Raw genomic sequence first — 18,593 nt, forward strand, 5'->3', positions numbered from 1 at the left:
GAATGCTTCATATGTCCCATAAAAGCAAACAGGGGAGGGCAATCCTTTGACCTTTCCAGCATTCTTTGGTGTAATTTACTGGTGATTCTTCTCCTCCCTGCGGCACGGCCCTGGAACCCCGTGATAAAAATGGACAGCCAATCCAAACAGAAAACGCTGAAAAGGTTAAAGCTTTGATTATGTTAGTCTATAAATGTTCATAGTCTTTTTTTTTTTTTCTTTTTGCCAGAAAGAAAATGAGAGCTGAAAATGGCAATGGATGAATCATACTTATTAAAGAATACGGAAATGATATCGGTTCAACCCATTCTTGTTAATGCTGAAAGAACATAATCTTGTGCCCTCTCATTTTATGTCACTGCAACCCACCTTATCCTCTTAAATGAATGCATGCATCCATTTAATTAACCTGGTGAGATACTGAGATATAAATCTTTTAAATGCTTCTCATGCAATTCATCTTGACAGCTGTCGTAGTAATAACATCTTTAATGCCATATTCTTTATTTTCTGATTTATTGAAATTCCTGGTATTATTGTGAGCACACTGATAGGTTTGCTAGATTTAAGCCCTTAGTCTTAACTTGTTTAAATCCTAGAAGCAATGCTATAGAAAGCTTTACTGGGTGTTTAGTTTGCTGAATAAATGGAAGATTATCTTGCATGAAGGAAGCATAAATGTATATTGAGAACTGAGGTTGAAACAGGGTGGAATTGAATAGCTGAGACAGACACTTTATTTAAAATGCTGTGTTTCTAGAACATTGTAATAAGAGCCTCTTCGTTGGTGGCAAGTGATCACCAGTCAAAAATTGCCTGAGACCATCCTATGTGTTCTACTGATTCCTTTTCAAGGGATGAGGTAAGGGTAGGAGAGATCTGCAGCATTTGGCTCTCAAATTTGTCAACCTTCAGTTTCTTTGTAGACTGCCATGTGTCAGTGTCATCATACTTAATTAAAATCACAACAAAGATGAGAAGGTTCCTTGTCTAGCTCCGGTCCTTCCCACGCTTCCTTGGGGTTACTTTATCATGGCCTTGTGGATGATCACTGGGCAGTTTTCAACCAGAATTAGAGAACTGCTGGATTAGGGAGCGGTTTGGATCACAAAATAACTTGCAGGGCATGGCTGTCTGAACAGTTCCAATATCCTTTGGAACGGTTTTCGGCACGGAACAGTTCCAATATCCTTTGGAACGGTTTTAGAGGTTGTAAGACATTTGAGATGTATCAAAATTAATTATCCCACAACAAAACAAATAGCTTTCTATAGCTAGATATTTTCTGATTGACTAGACATATTTTATTTTAATATAATTTTCCAAAGCCAGTCAGACTATCGAGATATGTAGGCAGAATGGTGCAGCAGTGCTGTGTTTGCTGCCTTGTAATTCCCATAGTATTCTACTTATCTAAGCATTTTAGGTTCCTGCATTGGAATTTTTCTAATTTAATTAACTCATTAATGCTGGCACATGGCACATTCTCCTTCCCTCTCTGCAAAAATGCGGCTTGCTTATCTAAATAGCAACCTAATCCAGTGGGTGTGAATGTACGATGCATACATTAGCACTAACAAACTGCTGACCAGTCTAAGCAAATACCTGGGAGGATTGGGCACCAGGCAGGCAGACCCTGCATACGGCATCGCTAGGAAATACACTGGGGGGGGGGAGAAGCAAAAACCATTTAGTGGAGTTTCAGGTTGCAGAAATGCAGATGTCGCTGTAGTTTTCCCTTTGCCAAGTGTTGACGTTTGAAACATCAGCTCCAAAGAGAATTTTGGAATTATTTTTCCACTTCGTCACTTAAAGTCATGACCAGGCTAAATACCGTGAGAGGGAGAGCTAGGGGTGTGGTAGGGAAACCATTTTCATGCCTCACTTTTAATCACTGTGCAGAATTTTCCCATCTTTCGCGAAGGTGGGGTTTTCTGCTGTTACTGCTCTGATGGTTTGATCACTCTACCATTCTAAAGAAACGAGGGAAACAGTCAGAAAGCTTAGTACAAACCTAGCATTTTTGACTGGCCTATGCCTGGGAAGGTAAATGTAGTGGTTTTATAGCACTGAACAATCTTTGATCTGTTAAATACAGATCAAATCCATAATTCTGGAGTCTTTTTTTTTTCTTCCAGTTGTGAGAAGGCCCAGACAAAGTGTACTGTACTTTTTTCTACTCTGTTTCCTACAAACACCATGAGAAAAGCAAGCTTCTGCACATTGGTGTTAGCACCAGAGGCAGCAAAAGGAACATGGTCGGACAATGACAGATTCAATTCAATTCAATTAGGTGCTCAGGAAACTGAATCACTCCAGAGATTGGTAATGAGATATAAAATCTTTCACCTTTAGGTCACCTGTTCGTTCTAAGTAACATTTGCATTGATGACAATTTTGACTTTCTCATAGCTGCTTCCTGACCTGTGCTAGTGATATTATTTTCCTTCTCTGTTCATTGCTGAGGTTCTGATTCTGGTTATTCCCTTTCAACCTTCCAGTATGGCTGTTGAACAAGCAGGACTATCAGAGTAGAAAAAAAAAGTGCTTAAAGATGATCACTTTGGACTCATTCCGTTACCCAAAAGTTGTATGTCCACATCACAAACCCTGTCCCCTTGTTAACAGCTCAGAAAGAGAAGCAGGCTGCTAAGAGAGAATACCTTGCTGCCTTATGGGGGTTTCACCTTCTGGCAGGTTACGGGGTGCGAAGCAGAGGGTAGGCTGGCTGCATTCTATCTGTTCTGATTTAAGCAAAAGATGCTAGTTTGCAGAGCTGTCATTTCTGTCATGTGTCATAGCTGTTAGATTTATACTAATTTGTAAGAGACAGAAAAATAAATACAGCCCCTTTCCAGTTACCAAAGAGATATACTGTGTGCTAGCTCCCAGTTGGCATATGCTGGCGTAGCTCTGTTGAAATGTAACTGCAGTTTCAAACTGTCTCAAAATATCTTGGATGCTTATCTGAGGAATATAATGTTATACGTTTTCATCAGCTAAAGCAATATACATCAATCATCCTTTGTTACTACTAGAAATGAAGAAGGTATTATAATCCAAGAAATTTCTTGCATAGATTTTAGAGAGTGCTTTTCTATGTTAATCACACCGTTTCTCCAGGGCATAGTTTTAGAGCCATCTCCTGAAGTAATGAACATTTTTGTATTGAGTACTAAAAATACTGCACTTTAGGATATATAATCAAGCTGCTGCCTCTGGCTGGCTGGCTTGATGAACGGCGGGGGGATACCGTACGGAAGCGTGTTCCCACTTAGGTCTTCCCCCGAGAGCTTTTTCTGTGTCCATACCAAAACCACCTTCCCTCAGCTCAATGGAAAACTGAGAAGGCAGTAGGCAAACATCTGGGACCTGCATTCTCTTCGACTGATCCCCACACACTTCTTGAGGATACAGGCTTTATCACCAACCGCCTCTAACTTCAGTGCCTTCCCCAAAATGCTCCACGCAGATGAAATCTATGGAGACTCTTCTTGGAGAAGAGTCCTACAGTGGGAAATTTTCCTGTAGTACAAAGAACTGTAAGATGTGCCCCCAAAGACTCGGCAACGAACATGTGTGAGTGCAGTATCAGCCAAGACACCATAAATCAGAAGTGACTTTGCAATAGTTCCCAGTGCATCTGAGCTAAATGGGACGGGCAAGGTCTGAATGCTGATCACTGGGGTCTCTGCTGTGAAGATAGAGACAAGCAAATCGGGCAGGGAAGGCGGATAAATTTTTACAGTCTGTTCTTTTGGTAACACAAAAATAGTATTTCTCATGACTGAGCAAACTGATTCTCAGTGCTTTTACATTTCAAGACCGTACCATCTGGACAACCATTCTCCTCTGCTGAGCTTCCCAGGGGATGTGTTATCTCCATTTGGAATTGTTAGTCTTTTGGTTGGTCTCAGAGGAAGAGAGATTTACCTGGAAGGCTCATTTTTTGTCTGTGACAAGCAGTATGATGTACAAAAATGACCATTCCAAGATGGAAAATTGTTCTGGTTTTGTTAAATACTTCTCTCTGATGATCAGTTTTCTTTAAAGGCCTCCTGAGTTGGGTGCTTTGCGGCACCAGCATATGTTGGTACAGGAGATGTGTTCTATTATCTTGTCTGATAATTGCCTTTGATTCAAAACTTTAAATGGGTTTAGCCTTAGGTTGTTAACTCTTCAGGAGAGATTAATGACAACCTGCTAATGGTTACATGCCCAGAGACTTCAGCTTCCATGGTGCGTATGGGGGAAGGCGTGGAGTCTGCAGGTCTGAGGCTGTTTCACCATTACATGAGTAGGTCCACGTGCTGTGTGTGCTAGGTACAGCTACAGTAAATCCACTCCTTGAAGTGCCCAAGGCGGCAGAACGTATAGGAATAATTAATAATAATCCTTTCTGCTTTTATTTCTAAACTAGGATTTGGGGTGGTTCCACCAAATACCTGCAGACAGAAACTTCAGGCACTTACTCATATTAAATACTTGACCTTCTACTGGGATAATTGGCTCCAACTATAGCTCTCACTAGCTCACTCCTAAGTGGTTCTGTGCTCATGGATCAACAAAGAGTCCCTTGGTGGAAGTCGTGCTCTCCAGGCATGACGAATGCACAGAAGGATGATACAAAGATTACATAAGGTCTTTCTTTTGCTAATTTCTGGCATAATCACAAGAACAGTATAATACATTGCCTCTGTGTTTGTTCAATTCTATTGTGGTATTTCTTTTGAGACATGATAGTTAATCAGGAAACAATGGTAATTATGCGATAGTACACCACTGAGATTCCTTATTAGCTGAATTGAAACCCGTGTGTAGCTTTAGGATTGGTACTACAGAAAGGAGGCAAGGGCTTCCAGGTAAATCTGGAAGGAATGATCGCAATCCAATAACTGAGATTTTTCTGCCATTATGTCTACATGTTCTCATTGCCTGTGTTCTTTGGGTGACTGTGTATAGAGGCTAATTTTTACCCATTTTGGAGAAAATAGCCTGAATTCTGGTCTTGTATAAGTGTAAACCAGAAGTACAGAACAAGTGTAGGAGATGGCAGGTGCTGTTTAATAGAAGGATGTGCTGTTTAGTAGGACCCTGGATGGCTTAGTAGCTGGACAAATGATGATTTCCCTGGGGGAAGTGTTTTACAAGGGCAGTCCCAGTGGTGATGTCCACATTGTTCCTCACGATCCCAGTTTGCATGCCTCTGGGAGCCCTCTGGATGCCATCTGGGGCATCCTGCTCTGCCTGCAGGCGGCCTGTGCTTGCCCCATGCTCAGACTCCCCTGTGCCCTCGTGGCACAGCATTCGGGGGCAACTTGGGGAAGGAGTTGCAGTGGTTTTATCTGCTTGATATCACCGCCGTGACAGATGGGATCGTTCACAGGTGCATGAGAAATCCAGTCTGTCTCCAGGCATGTAAGTCCATCCGGAGGGCACAGGCAGGGCTTCTTTTGGGAATGCCAGCTGTGTTACCCTACAGCCAAGCCCAGCGCTGTTCATGCATCACCTGGCTCTTTGTGGATGAAGGTGCTATTTGCAATAAATAAAAAAAGAGCAGAAACAAACAGATTTGTCTTATCCTTAGTCTTTTTTTTTTCGAGCAAGTGCAATTAATTTCTCTAGGTTTAGCATTAAGTAGCACTGTATGAGTATCTCAGCCTTACTAGAATGATGTTTTTAAATAGGCTTTCACATAAAATCTTGATGTAAAAACGTGGACAAATACTTCTAGTGAAAGCTTTTTGTCCTAAATAGGAGTCTCTTAAGAGACATAGCACGTTGCCCTCTGATACAGTAAATGCAGTCACTATGAGATGCAGGGGAAAATTCCTGTATTTGGTTCTGTAATTATGAGCGTATCTGCCTGCCTTAATTTAGGCTAGATTCTGATTTCTGTTATTATTCTACTACTTTCTATAAATCCTGAATGAATGTATTAGCTTTGCCTGTGTTCCTGTAGTATGCATAATAAGTAATACCTTCAAATCCAAGCTAAAACTTTCAAATGCACGCGTCATCAGGAACGCTCAGGAAAAGAGAGAGCTGATAGTTGTTACCTGTAAGCTGTGGCTTGGTTTTAGGAGAAACCACCAGCCAGGAATAACCAAACCCTACAAAACTGGAAAGACTGATTCCCTCTGTGATATCTGTACGGGGTGAAGTTCCCTGGCCGTTCTGTACAGGCAGTGGGAATGTCTGATTATCACAGCAGAAGCTTTGACCTTAAAAATGTAAGGAAAGTGCTGAGGGCATTCGTCTCTCATTAAGGATAATGGGAGTTGAAAGCTTTTAGAACTCTTCAGGATTAAGTCCAAAATTTGTACATCATAGTAGCAGCACAGATGTGCCAACAAGCAGGGCTTACTGAGGAGTGCAATTAATGTGAAACGAACTGTTTCCCTCCCCGCCCCCCCCCTCCTCAGCCCCGGCCCCAGGTAGTTCATTGGCTCTGCAAACCCAGCTCCCAGCCCAGCTCAGAAGAGACTGAAAACATGGGGTGTATTGATAAAGACAGTAGTAGCAGATTTTTTTTTTTTTTTCTTTGAGAAGTGACCCAAACATATTGGTAGTATTTCTGTCTGGAGAGTTTAGCTTTTTTGGCACAGAAAATTTGTTCCTGGAACACAGCCTACTATAGACACAAAGTCATTAGCTGCTGGGTTATTACAAAGTTAATGATGAAAGACAGAAACTGTTAAGTAGGATATTGAAATGTGCTTTTTTTTTTTTTTTTTGCAGTGATGATGGAAACAATCTGACATCTCTAGTTGATCAAAAAGAAAACAAGTAACCTCAGCTATGGAGAGAAAGAGACAGCTACAGAAAAGGGAATTTGGGAAAAGACTTTCTCTGGACAGCAGTCTTGTGGTAAGAATGAATATTTACTGAATTTACTGAATAGATTTTCTGTCATAAAAATATAGTCATTAGAGGCAATACTCATAATGATGTACGTTTTAAAGGTGTTTATCTATTCATCACAATACCACAGCCTTTCATGATTTTTAAGATTCTCCAGAGCAAAAGTACTGGAGGAATGTTACAGCATCCTAAATAGAAACATGTCATCATGTAGAAGCATGTCCCTGAATTCATTGGCTTTACACAAGAAAGGAATCCAGACAAATATACCAAACTTGCAATTAAAGTCCTACTCAGTCTCTGTGGGATTGTTCTGTATTGCTTTATACTTAGTGTGTGAGAGCTGTAGGTAGCTGGGGTCATCTAATCAGAAATTCTTGCTTTACTACTGAGGATGCTAGGAAAAATTTGTTCACCATAGTTAATGCATTAACTACTGTAGTATTGCCTGAAAGAGAAATGTGAATGCCAGGTGCTGTAAAATCATTGGGTTTGCTATACATAGGATTTGAATTCACTGAGCTTGTGTTCTAGATTTATTCTTAGTTAATGTTTTCAAATGGTGACTGAGATTAACAAGGAATTTTTATGGCTGTACTATGGATACATGACCAGAAAATGCTCATGGATGCTGAACAGTTGTGTAAGAGGATTAACACACCAATGTCAAGTACTCAGCATGCTAGTGTAACAAATACCAAAACAAGCAAAGCTGAGAGAGCCAAGGAAACCTGTGCCGTCCCTTTGACAATCACAGAGGTTGTCTTCCAAGGCAGAGGTTTGTTCCTGGGTGTTGATAATAGAGCTGCCTCCTGTTTTGAGTACTCGTATTGCTGGGACTGATGCTGGGAAGTGCTGGGAGCAGGTGGATTTGTCATTGGTAGCTGCTAGGGCTGGGTTCAGGTTCTAGGGGTCACTAATGGCAGCAGAACATTAGAAAATAACTAAGCACTGCCCAGAACGTATCAATAGTCATTTGAAGTTCTCATCTCTGATGACTTCTTGAGCAGACATTTGTCATTGCCTGTAACATCTCCTTACACACAGGTAGTGACTGTGGGACCCCAGAGCCCTGTTGCCCATCAGCCTGGGTAGCAAAGCCTCATCCACACACGTGCTAAACCCATTGTGGGAGCTGCCCACAGCCCACTGCGGCCAACCACTCCTGCCTCACCTGCACTGGGGCTTGCTGTTGAGATTTTCTGCACGAAAAAGCTGCAAAGACCTCCTAAAAAATCTCCTGTACCATCTCTTTGGTCCAACTTATGTACTCCTATGCTGTAACGTGTTGCCCGAGTTTGTGGTGACCATTTGCCTCAAGCAAGTTTAAGATGATTAGCCTACCTTGAATTTTACACATCATTACAACTATGGTTTTTTTTTTTTTTTAATGCTATACTGGTATTTTCTGTTTTCAGTCTCTAGCCTAAATCCTGGGGCTGAAATGTACTATTGCCCTCGAAACAATAGGCCAGGAACTGTTAATATTTACCTGGAGAAAAGAACACCACTTACAGAAACCGGGTACTGAAAGCTAAGGGAGATGCTGACAGTTGTGAATTTTGCACAAAGATGTTGCTTAGTATGGTGAATCAGTGCGGTTTTTCCCTACATGTTTTCACTGCTGCGATGGACTAGATTCAGCCTTTACTTAATGCATTAAGATAGAAATTTTCTTTCCCCTGAGGTGGAGGTGACAACGTGGTCTGCTGTGTGGGTGGGAACAAGGAATTAGGTATTTCTGGCTTCCAGTCCCACCTACTGCTAGTTTCGCCTTAATTTCTAGCCAAGATAGTGCACGATGCTTAATTCTTACCATTTTCCATCAGGAAGGGGGAGTAGAGAGAGACATTTGCCAATGTCATAGGGAATACTGTGTGTGTAACACCGTCAAAAGTACTTTGTGTAATAATCAGTGCTTTCTCGCTGCTCTTCAGCAAGTGGTAAGGAGGGTGGGAGGCTGTACACATGGAAACATCTTCAGGACCTGGCTTGAGGTCAATAATTTATGCCAGTATGTGCCAGCTGAAGATCTGTGTCTGATTAGCCCGTGTTGCCACAAAGGTGTTGAAGAAAACATGAGGGAAAAACGTACTATTGCAATATTTCAATATTTTGAACATATAAACTCATCATATCATCAGGCTGACACACACAGTTTTAAAACAGTGTCTTCTGCTACACGTGGTGTTTACAGGTTCTGCTTGCCCATAGAGTTTCTCAGTCCATACATCTGTTTTCAGTACTTGTATATTACCTATCAGTGCCTATCAAATCTTTACATTGAGTGGCATGTGTATAACTGAAGGGTGCCATGCATACATTTAATTAGAAACATATGAGCACTGTTCATTGTTTGCTGCCAGCTATTACTTCATAGCAACTTGGGAGAGATGGTTTGAGATCCGAGTGCCTTCAGCAGCCTGGTAGTAAATCACACCGAATGCACTGTGACTCCACAAAATTCAACCGGGCGAAACAAAACACTTTGTGTTCCTCCCATTTTCCCCAAATTCTTACTCTATTGTACCTCCTCTTAACTGTTGCCTTCATATCGTATGCCTGCCTACGTTACCCTTGTATCCACTCTGTTACCAAATTCTGAGCGCTGTTTTAGTCCAGTCCCTGCCCCCACAAGTCTTTACGTCTCTCTTCTTGTATATCTTCCCAAAGTTTTTGCGTTATAACCTCTCAGGCAATGAGGGCTGGACACTCTGCTTGGAAAATCTGGCCCTGATTTGCTCCAAACCAGCTTCTTCTTGTTTGGTGGAGTCTTCCAGCGTTATCGTATCTCAGAAAGAATTCTGATTTCTGTGTGTTTAAAGGAAACATGTTTCTACTTTAGTACTCTGGACCATGAGATACAACTAGGCGTTTCTGATAACATTCCTCACCCTGCCTGGCCGGGCTGCTTTTCCCATCTGCATCAGATTGTAATCTTCTTCTGGAATGGTTTTTCCATGACTTAATCTACAAGTATTGCATACTGATGTTTAAAACAAAAAAATTCCCTCTTCATCCCTCATCTTATAGACCCTGAATATATAGGATACGATGGTTTTTGATGGAAGAGTGAGAAAGGAAAGAGTTGTGTCTGAAAAACAGACACAGACTCAAACTCCTTAGAATATGGACCTGGGCCTTCAAGATATGAACACAAATTGCATCAGAGTGTTTTGTATTTAGGCCTATCCCATCAAACAATGAGTTCCAGGTTTCAGATGAGGAGGATCCATTTCAGAACCATCCTTCAAACAATATGCCAGTGAGAAATTTCATAGTTATTAAAACACTCTTCCTCATACCACAGGTACAGTAACTACTTTTTGATCACCTCAGGTAAAGGAGAAGAGTTCAGTGTCGTCTCATATAGTACTCTACCCCTTTCCAGCTGGTGTCTTGGGAAATAAGCTTTACAATGAGTGAAAATAAACGTTTTTAAAATTAAAAAATATAAATGCACAAATGCGTTCATAGGATGTGCTTCATAGGATATATTCTTTGTGAGTGATGATGGGCCTCATGAATATTTGAATTAATGCTTTACTGGAAGCTAGTAGTTTGAAGCCATGTATTTTAACAAGATTCAGAATCCTAGCACTGTTCAGAAATGCCAGATAATGCAACAGGGGAATCGATATAACTACTGCCCAGGTCAAAGGGGAGGCTTGCTCTTCGCTTCAATGAAATTAGATCCCTATCAGCTTTAAGTCATAACATCACAGGTATTATTCCAGAGATCTCTAGTATAGCCAATGGCTGTTATTGCTCTCTAGGTTTCCAATATTGGCACCAGGCTGGAGATTTTTTTATACACCCAGGCACTCATTTCCAGTTGCAGACAAAGCTGGTAAGCCTGCAGTGACAATGGTGTTTTATAGTTTTATATTCAGGGGAAATAATTACAAAATATTAACTTTGTAACAATTCTTACTGGTAATCCTATGAGATCAGTCAAAGAAAATAATATCTTTGTAATTTCTCCCTGATATTTAAAACCCCAAATGTACCACCCAAAAAGGATATACTTTTTACAGTTTCAATATAATTTTATGCTAACTTATTGTTTCATCTGTTGTACAAGTGATGCTACTGTATTTTGGTTTTAGAAAGTTTTCTTCTGCAAATAGATTACAGTCAAAACACCATAACTTGGAAACTCAAACTGGTTTGAGATAGGACTAAAGAAGATCTCTGATTCTTTTTGGGTTCTAAATAACAGATCTCCATCCCGTCATGTTGTTTTGACATTAGTGAAGTTATTTTATCGTATATGTGGTTATAGGATGATAAAATAGACAAGAATGGGAGAACAAGGTGGAAGTCTATGTCCTTCTGGATTGCTGTGTAAGAAATCAAGACCAAAGCCATTGCCCTTATTGCCACAGTACTTCTGTTTAGAATTAAAATAAACTGAAAAGTTAATAATGTGGATGGAATATATTTATTTGGAACACATCGCTGAGCTGTCACACACCTCCATGTCAGATTGGTTTCTGTTTAGAGTGGGATATATGGCTATTAAAAGAGAAACAGATCTTTCTGAAGAACGTTCTGCCTTATCATGAGGCTTAAATCCTTAAATCCTTTAGGTTTTAACAGCTTTACAAAGTGAAATAGTGTGAATATTTCATGATTTAAATTTTTTTCATTAATAATTTTTTCATGTTAAATCTTTCATTTCAGCACATGTGGTTGAAAATAACTAGTGAATGAATATAGGTAGAAACAGGATAGAAAGGGATTTTTCTGTATTCTGTTTTCACTTCAGACTGAAAAATATGAAGAAAATTAATATGAAAACACACAGAAAAATAAAAATTATACTTTAATAAAATTAAAGCACATATTTCCTTAATATGAGTATAATGAAGACTATTTGATGTGACAAGGTTTCTTTGATAATATTTGCAATTTATTATTTGGTATGTGGGGGAGGCAACTTAGACAGGGAATGCTATTAAAAAAGCTTATGAAAGGATTGATTGTGTTTTGGTTTTTCCCTACAAAAGTTCTTCAACGAAATGAAAAATGGAAAAAACCCAAAACCCTACACAGACCCAAAGCCAAGCTTTTAAGTAACTTGTGTGGGATGAGGAGAGTGTTAGAACATATCACTGCCACCAGGGCCACACTGGCTACTCTATTCACTGGGGTGCTCTTTGAAAATAATAAAAGCCCTATCCTTTGCCTGATCCAAACTGTCCAGTTGTCTCCCAGACCCTTTTGATCAGGAAAAAGTCAATGTTTCAAGCTGTGCTCTTTATTTGTGTGGATAATTCCCAGGCTGACTACACACGTGGTTGGCCCTTACAGCTGTGGTGGCATTTAGCTGGGGAGATTTGAGAACAGAATATCTTTTTGAAGCAGCCAGCATTTATCAAAGTAAAAGTTTTTGTTTTATTTAAAATGAGGCTTTTTCTTCTGGAAGCAAGCTGCGGTAAAGTGCTTCTCTGGTGGCTCGTGAACTGTGCCCTGCTGCTTTCATTCTGGTCACACACTCCTGTGGGGCCCTGTAGGATTAGCTTTAATGACACCACTTTGTTGTAATCAGGGTAGCAGTGTAATATAATGGATTGTACTGGGGCGTGGGAGTAATACCTTCATCTAGTCCACCTGTGGTTGTGTTGGCATCACCTGCAAAAACACTAAGTTGAGTGGGAGACCTTTGTTGGGAAGTGTGTGTTATCTGTGAGTAACGCATGGGCTCCTGGGGGGTGAGTCCAACATCTGTGACCCCTCATCACTTTCTAACCCAGCTTAATAAATTTCTAATTCAGCTTTCTCATCAATAAATTGGAGGCTATAACAATTTCTTCCCTCATAAATATTCTAAGAGCGGTCTGTTATTAGCATGTGTCTGGAGCTTGCTTTGATATCTTCAGATGAAAGGTGCCACAGAGAAAGTGACATTACAGCAAAGCTGTGAAGAGCGCTGTGCCAGCCAGGCGGGAGGGGAGCTCCTCCTACGTGGGAATGAAATTCAGTGAAGGGAATAGCCCTGACTCTTTGCTAGTTGACTGTGACATTGACGATGTGTCTAACATCGCTGTGTGCCATAACGTAATCCAGCATTTTGAAATGAAAGGTGGCATTAAAAATATTGCCTCGTCAGATGTTGCTGAACGTTCTAACATTTGTAGCCTGATTATTTTTTTTCCACCTAAAACTGCTACCGATTTCCTTATGAATCTGCAAATATTTTCCTGGATTTTTATTTGCGTGTGAATCCATAGTTTAGGATTTTATTCAGGTGGATACATCATCAGAAGCAAAGCGTGTGCCAAGGACGTAATCAGGCTCTGCAAAAGCCCGGTGCAGCACTGGAAAAGACATGCAGAGTGTGAGCTTCAAACAAATAGTTTTCACAGTGTGTAGCAGAGGCGAGCTAAAGCATCCATAACATTCAGTGCCTTACAGCGGGAGCCTAAGTCAAGCAGAACGGTTTAATAACAGTGACAAGTGTGTCCTTTTGAGGTAGAAGGCAGAACACAGGAAAGAACAGCAATGAAGTATTTGTAGTGTTACTAACTTAATAGGTTAATGTTTGCACGTTCGTAGGGAAAACCGTAAAATACAGAGCTGACATAAGGAGTTGGTAAACCGAATTACTAAGGTAATATTAGAAAAGTCTATTCCTTATGGCAACATTAGTATTGCCTGCACTATTCTGCAAATCTGACAGTAAGGGCATCTTTTCCACAGACTGGGCAAATGAAGGGCTGTCAGCTGTCTGTAAAACAGACAGCCCTGAAATCTGCTCGAAACTTTGTGGAAAAAGAAAACCCTGGTGTGGGGAGAGTGTGTAAAAGCCATCCAAACCGAAGAAGAACAACTTGTCTGTTGTATGCACCCAGTGCCTTTAAAATTAGGATTTTATTCAGGTGGATACATCATCAGAAGCAAAGCGTGTGCCAAGGACGTAATCAGGCTCTGCAAAAGCCCGGTGCAGCACTGGAAAAGACATGCAGAGTGTGAGCTTCAAACAAATAGTTTTCACAGTGTGTAGCAGAGGCGAGCTAAAGCATCCATAACATTCAGTGCCTTACAGCGGGAGCCTAAGTCAAGCAGAACGGTTTAATAACAGTGACAAGTGTGTCCTTTTGAGGTAGAAGGCAGAACACAGGAAAGAACAGCAATGAAGTATTTGTAGTGTTACTAACTTAATAGGTTAATGTTTGCACGTTCGTAGGGAAAACCGTAAAATACAGAGCTGACATAAGGAGTTGGTAAACCGAATTACTAAGGTAATATTAGAAAAGTCTATTCCTTATGGCAACATTAGTATTGCCTGCACTATTCTGCAAATCTGACAGTAAGGGCATCTTTTCCACAGACTGGGCAAATGAAGGGCTGTCAGCTGTCTATAAAACAGACAGCCCTGAAATGTGCTCGAAACTTTGTGGAAAAGGAAAATCCTGGTGTGGGGAGATGTGTAAAAGCCATCCAAACCGAAGAAGAACAGATTGTCTGTTGTATGCACCCAGTGCCTTTAAACACCAGGACTTTGCAAAAATGAAGCTATCTATAAATGTATTGCCAATAGCACGTACTTGTCTGCATTTGCATTTTTAATAAAGTGGAAATCAGAACAAGAGCTCTTGTATGTCTGGCACAAGAAAACACACAAGAAAAGAACCTCCTGAATGGGTCAGTTCACAGCAGAAGCTGGGGAGAGGTGAGGAGAAAAGAGAAACCACTGGTGTGGGACAGCAGTGCTTAGGCTTTACTGATATTAGCATATCACTAATGCTAATAATGTGGGAAGCAGTGGTCTGCTTGGGTTTAAGGACATCATTTACAAGCACAGCAGTACATCTAGGAAGTAGAATTCACATCAGCTTGGATAAAGACAGCATAAAGTCATTAGTTTCACCAAGTAAGATGGATGATGGCACTTCCACGTCGCAGTGGTGGAGATGTTGAGTTTGGTTTCATTTGCAGAAGAGAGAGTCAAAAATAGAGACCTGTGTAAAGCCCTGGATGTCCTGCTAGCAGCCAGCTACTCTGCCATTCCTGGACTCTCGAGCAGCCTGGCAAAACCTAACATCACAACTAAAAAATACAGGGGCTGCAAGTTCAAAAGGACGCAGTGAACCCGGGGAGTTACATTAGAAGAAGTAAGTGTCAGGCCTAATGGGAAGAAATGTCTCCATTAGGTGCCAGTGCCACAGAAAGAACTGAAATCCTTGCTTGGAGTAATACGGATAGTTACCCATTACTTTGATTAAAGCTAGTTTATACCAATAGAAACCAGTGAGCCTTTTCAAGAACTGTAGATATGAACAAACAGTGAGCAGTAGCTGCATAGCAAGCTAGAGAAGATACTGCTTGAAGAGAAAATAAAAGTAAAAAGCTCATATATAGCATTGAAAATGAGGAAATAGTGCATGGAGCATGTTGTTCCTGAGCAACAGTCGAAACAATATTCCTGCTGGAAGATGCCTCAGTGGTTTATTGATCAAAAGCACTGACATCAACACAGGCAGAAGTGCGCTCCCAGAGAGGAATTATTCACCGTTTGTTGCCGCACAGCAGAAGTTACATCAATAGGTATATATGGGGACAGGGTGACAACTGAAACAGAACCCAAATCCCTGGAGAGCATGCTTTGACAAACTGCTGGCTTTTGCTTTCTCATGTCTTTGGCACATAAACTTAAAGCGACAAACGCGAGACTTGAAGGTTAAAATAAAAGCTTTAAGAGAAATTTCTGTAGCTGCTCTGCCCTTGTTGATTGTCACAGAACCTGATGCAAAAGCAGAGGAAAACTAAGAAGTACAGAGAACAGAAAAGCTGATTTTACTAGTGCCTGCCAATTAGCTGGCAGATGGACTGAGAAAACCAGAGGGCAATGATATTCTGTGGCCTTTAAAAAAAGCAGGAAAATAGTCTGTGTTGCTACAGAATCTCAGCAAATTCCCTTTCAACATCAAAATGTTAAATCTCAAACAATTGCTAAAAAGCTCTTGAAGACACTGATTTTGTTGCAGAGGGGGAGTGAAAATGAAGGAAAAAGCAGGGCAAATGGCTGCACGTATATTGAGTGTTATTCAGGAAGGAAACCTCAGCATGGTACAATACAAAATTTGGGTGCAACAGAAAGAAATGGGTGTCAAATATTCAAGTTGACAGACTCTGGAGACAGGACTACGAGAAGTTTGTGGGAATTTACAGTTGCGCATAGCACGGCTGAGAAGCAGATGGTCATAGATTCATCTCAGCGCAGAAGAGACAACTGTGAGCTGATTTTTACAGGTTTTCCAGTTAGGGACACGCTAAGGAGAAATCTTGCCGTGGAGCTATTTAACTGATAGTAGATCTTTATTTTAGACGGAGCCTCACATCATGATTCGAGGACTTTTGATGATTTGCAACGTGTGCACCAGGCTTTGGTCCCCGGGGGCTGCGGGAGTAGCTGGGGGGTGCCTGCCATCTGGTCCCCAGCCAGCTCAGCAGCCTCCTGCCCGCTCCTGCCCTCGTCCCCAAAGATGCTGGCAAGGAGCAGGCTGCAGGCAGGGGAGAAGAGCCGGAGCGGTGTGAGCCTGCTCCTGGCCACAGCCTTGGACCGCTCTCCCCCTTGCCCCTTCCCCATCAATTAAAGTGTAGCTGTGACAGATGTAAGTCCAGCCCCAGAAGAGGAAAGGTCACGGGAAGCTTTGGATTTAAGGTGAATGTGCACCCTGGCTGCATGGCCTGCCACATGGTTGTGTGCCTGGCTGTGACATAAAGGCTGCGTGTCGTCGGACTAGCTGGAGATAAGCAGTCACCAAGGGAAATAGATATAGCGGGGACCCTTATCTAGGGCTATTAAGCCACCAAATGCAGCAGTGTAATTGGAGGCTTTGCCTGCCCAGATGTTAAGAGCAGAAGGCTGCCTGTAACAAGAGATCTGAGGAGATTGGGGTTAACTAAATAGGGATTTTATTGACAAACCTTTTAAAATGCTTCATGCCTTCAGCAATTAAACATAACACATACCCTGAGAAGGACAGGTCTCCTCTGTCTCTCACAGTTGCCTGATTCCGCTTGAATACAATCCCGGGGAGAAGAGAGAGAGAAATGATGGCCTGTGTTGTTTACAGTGTTGATATAATTCCCTACCCTGCAAGACTGAGAATAAATAGTGAATCTACCTCCTGCTGGTTCAGTCATGGCATCTTCTCAAACGTCCTATTTTGAATATTGTTGCTTCCCTATAAGAATTTATATTTCTCTCACAAAATTGTGTGCATTTAAATGTACAAGGGGAAAAAATATCTTCATAAAAAGTTATGTAGGCATATCCATATGCCTACATATCCATATTTTAGGGGGGATCTAATCAATGCTTACAAATACTTAAAGGGAGGGTACCAGGAGAACAGGGCTGGTCTTTTCTCAGTGGTGCCCAGTGACAGGACAAGAGGAAATGGGCACAAACTTGAATATCAAGAAGTTCCACCTAAAGATGAGAAGGCACTTTCCTGTGAGGGTGGCAGAGCTCGGGAACAAGCTGTCCAGAGAGGTGGTGGAGTCTCCTTTGGAAACATTCAAAACCCGCCTGGACAAGTTCCTGTGCGACCTGCTATAGGTAGACCCGCTCTGGCTGTGGGGTTGGACTAGATGATCTCTAGAGGTCCCTTCCAGCCCCATATGATTCTGTGATCCAGATAGATTTATTTTACAAACAGCTATGCTCAACTTACCCTGCTGTTCTTGATTTTTGCTTATTTTGTCCACTTACTTACAGTGAACATGGGGTAGCCTCAAATCAAAGCTACAGCTTCGGACTGTCTGCAAACCAGAATTTCCAGCCTGTGTTAAAAATTCTGAGATTTTGATATTTGGTTTAGTCCCAGCTGCAAAATCCTGGTTTTGTTCTAAAAAACAGTATATACTTTTGGCTCTCATGCTTATTTAATTCTGTAACTGAAATAGATGATGAACGCTAAGAGACACGATATACGCTGTTTTGCTCCATGAGTTTACAATTTTGATCTTTAGATAAAATGTGTCTTATTGAAAATTTCAGCTAAATCACTCTATGTTTTGCCTTTACGGAATAAGTGTTTTCTGGTTAAAACCCAAGCTGCCAAAAAGCTGGCTCAGTCTTTCACATGGAAAACATTCTGCTTCATGCTGTCAGCAGAGCTACGCAAAACTCTGCAGTGTAAATCTGGCTTTTGCTCGGCACCCCCGGGGGCAGGGACATTCAAGGGTAGATACTCCGAGAGCAGACATTTTTCTTTTCTAGGGAGTCTGTAAGTGCTTGTCGAGCTCTAATTGCTGTGAATGGCTCTGCTCGCAGTTCATTTCTACTGGGTTCTGTTCTTGCACCTCTCAGCTTGCCTGTCTGCTTTTGCTTTTAGGGCCTCGTTTGACCCAGATAGGAAGTGAGCTGGGATCATCGCGAAGCATTTAAAATAATTGGGTATCAACAGCTGGCTTTATGGGAAGCTAACAGTGTAAATCCAGAGAGTTTTTATGATTTCAATGGGTATTTTTTTTCTAGCGTATAAAGCAGATCCAAGTAATTTTGGCTGGGAAACAGTTTCCCGACTTATTTCTATAATAATACCTCAGAGTTTTTCATTATAGTGAAAATCTCTAGCCGGTCTGAAGGGAAAAATTACCTCCACTGTTTCCAGACACCCAATATGTTTTCCCTTTGCTTGAATTTATGAGTTTTGGCAAAGATAACTCACAATATGATCGTGTTTCAGGGTAGTGGTTTCTCGCGCTGAATC

The 18,593-nt window shown here is 41.3% G+C and overlaps 1 protein-coding gene across 1 annotated transcript in view; it reads left to right on the forward strand.

Annotated features, from left to right (window-relative positions):
* NCKAP5 (NCK-associated protein 5) overlaps positions 1 to 18,593 on the forward strand; it is a 406,029-nt gene that overhangs the window by 13,195 nt on the left and 374,241 nt on the right. Inside the window, exon 2 of the mRNA XM_014941123.1 lies at positions 6,742 to 6,870. Within this exon, the coding sequence (XP_014796609.1) occupies positions 6,802 to 6,870 (69 nt within the window). The 5' untranslated portion in view covers positions 6,742 to 6,801. The remainder of the gene's footprint in view (positions 1 to 6,741; positions 6,871 to 18,593) is intronic.

The sequence above is a fragment of the Calidris pugnax genome, unplaced genomic scaffold (genome assembly GCF_001431845.1).
Source record: "Calidris pugnax isolate Ruff unplaced genomic scaffold, ASM143184v1 scaffold60, whole genome shotgun sequence".
Classification (NCBI taxonomy): domain Eukaryota; kingdom Metazoa; phylum Chordata; class Aves; order Charadriiformes; family Scolopacidae; genus Calidris; species Calidris pugnax.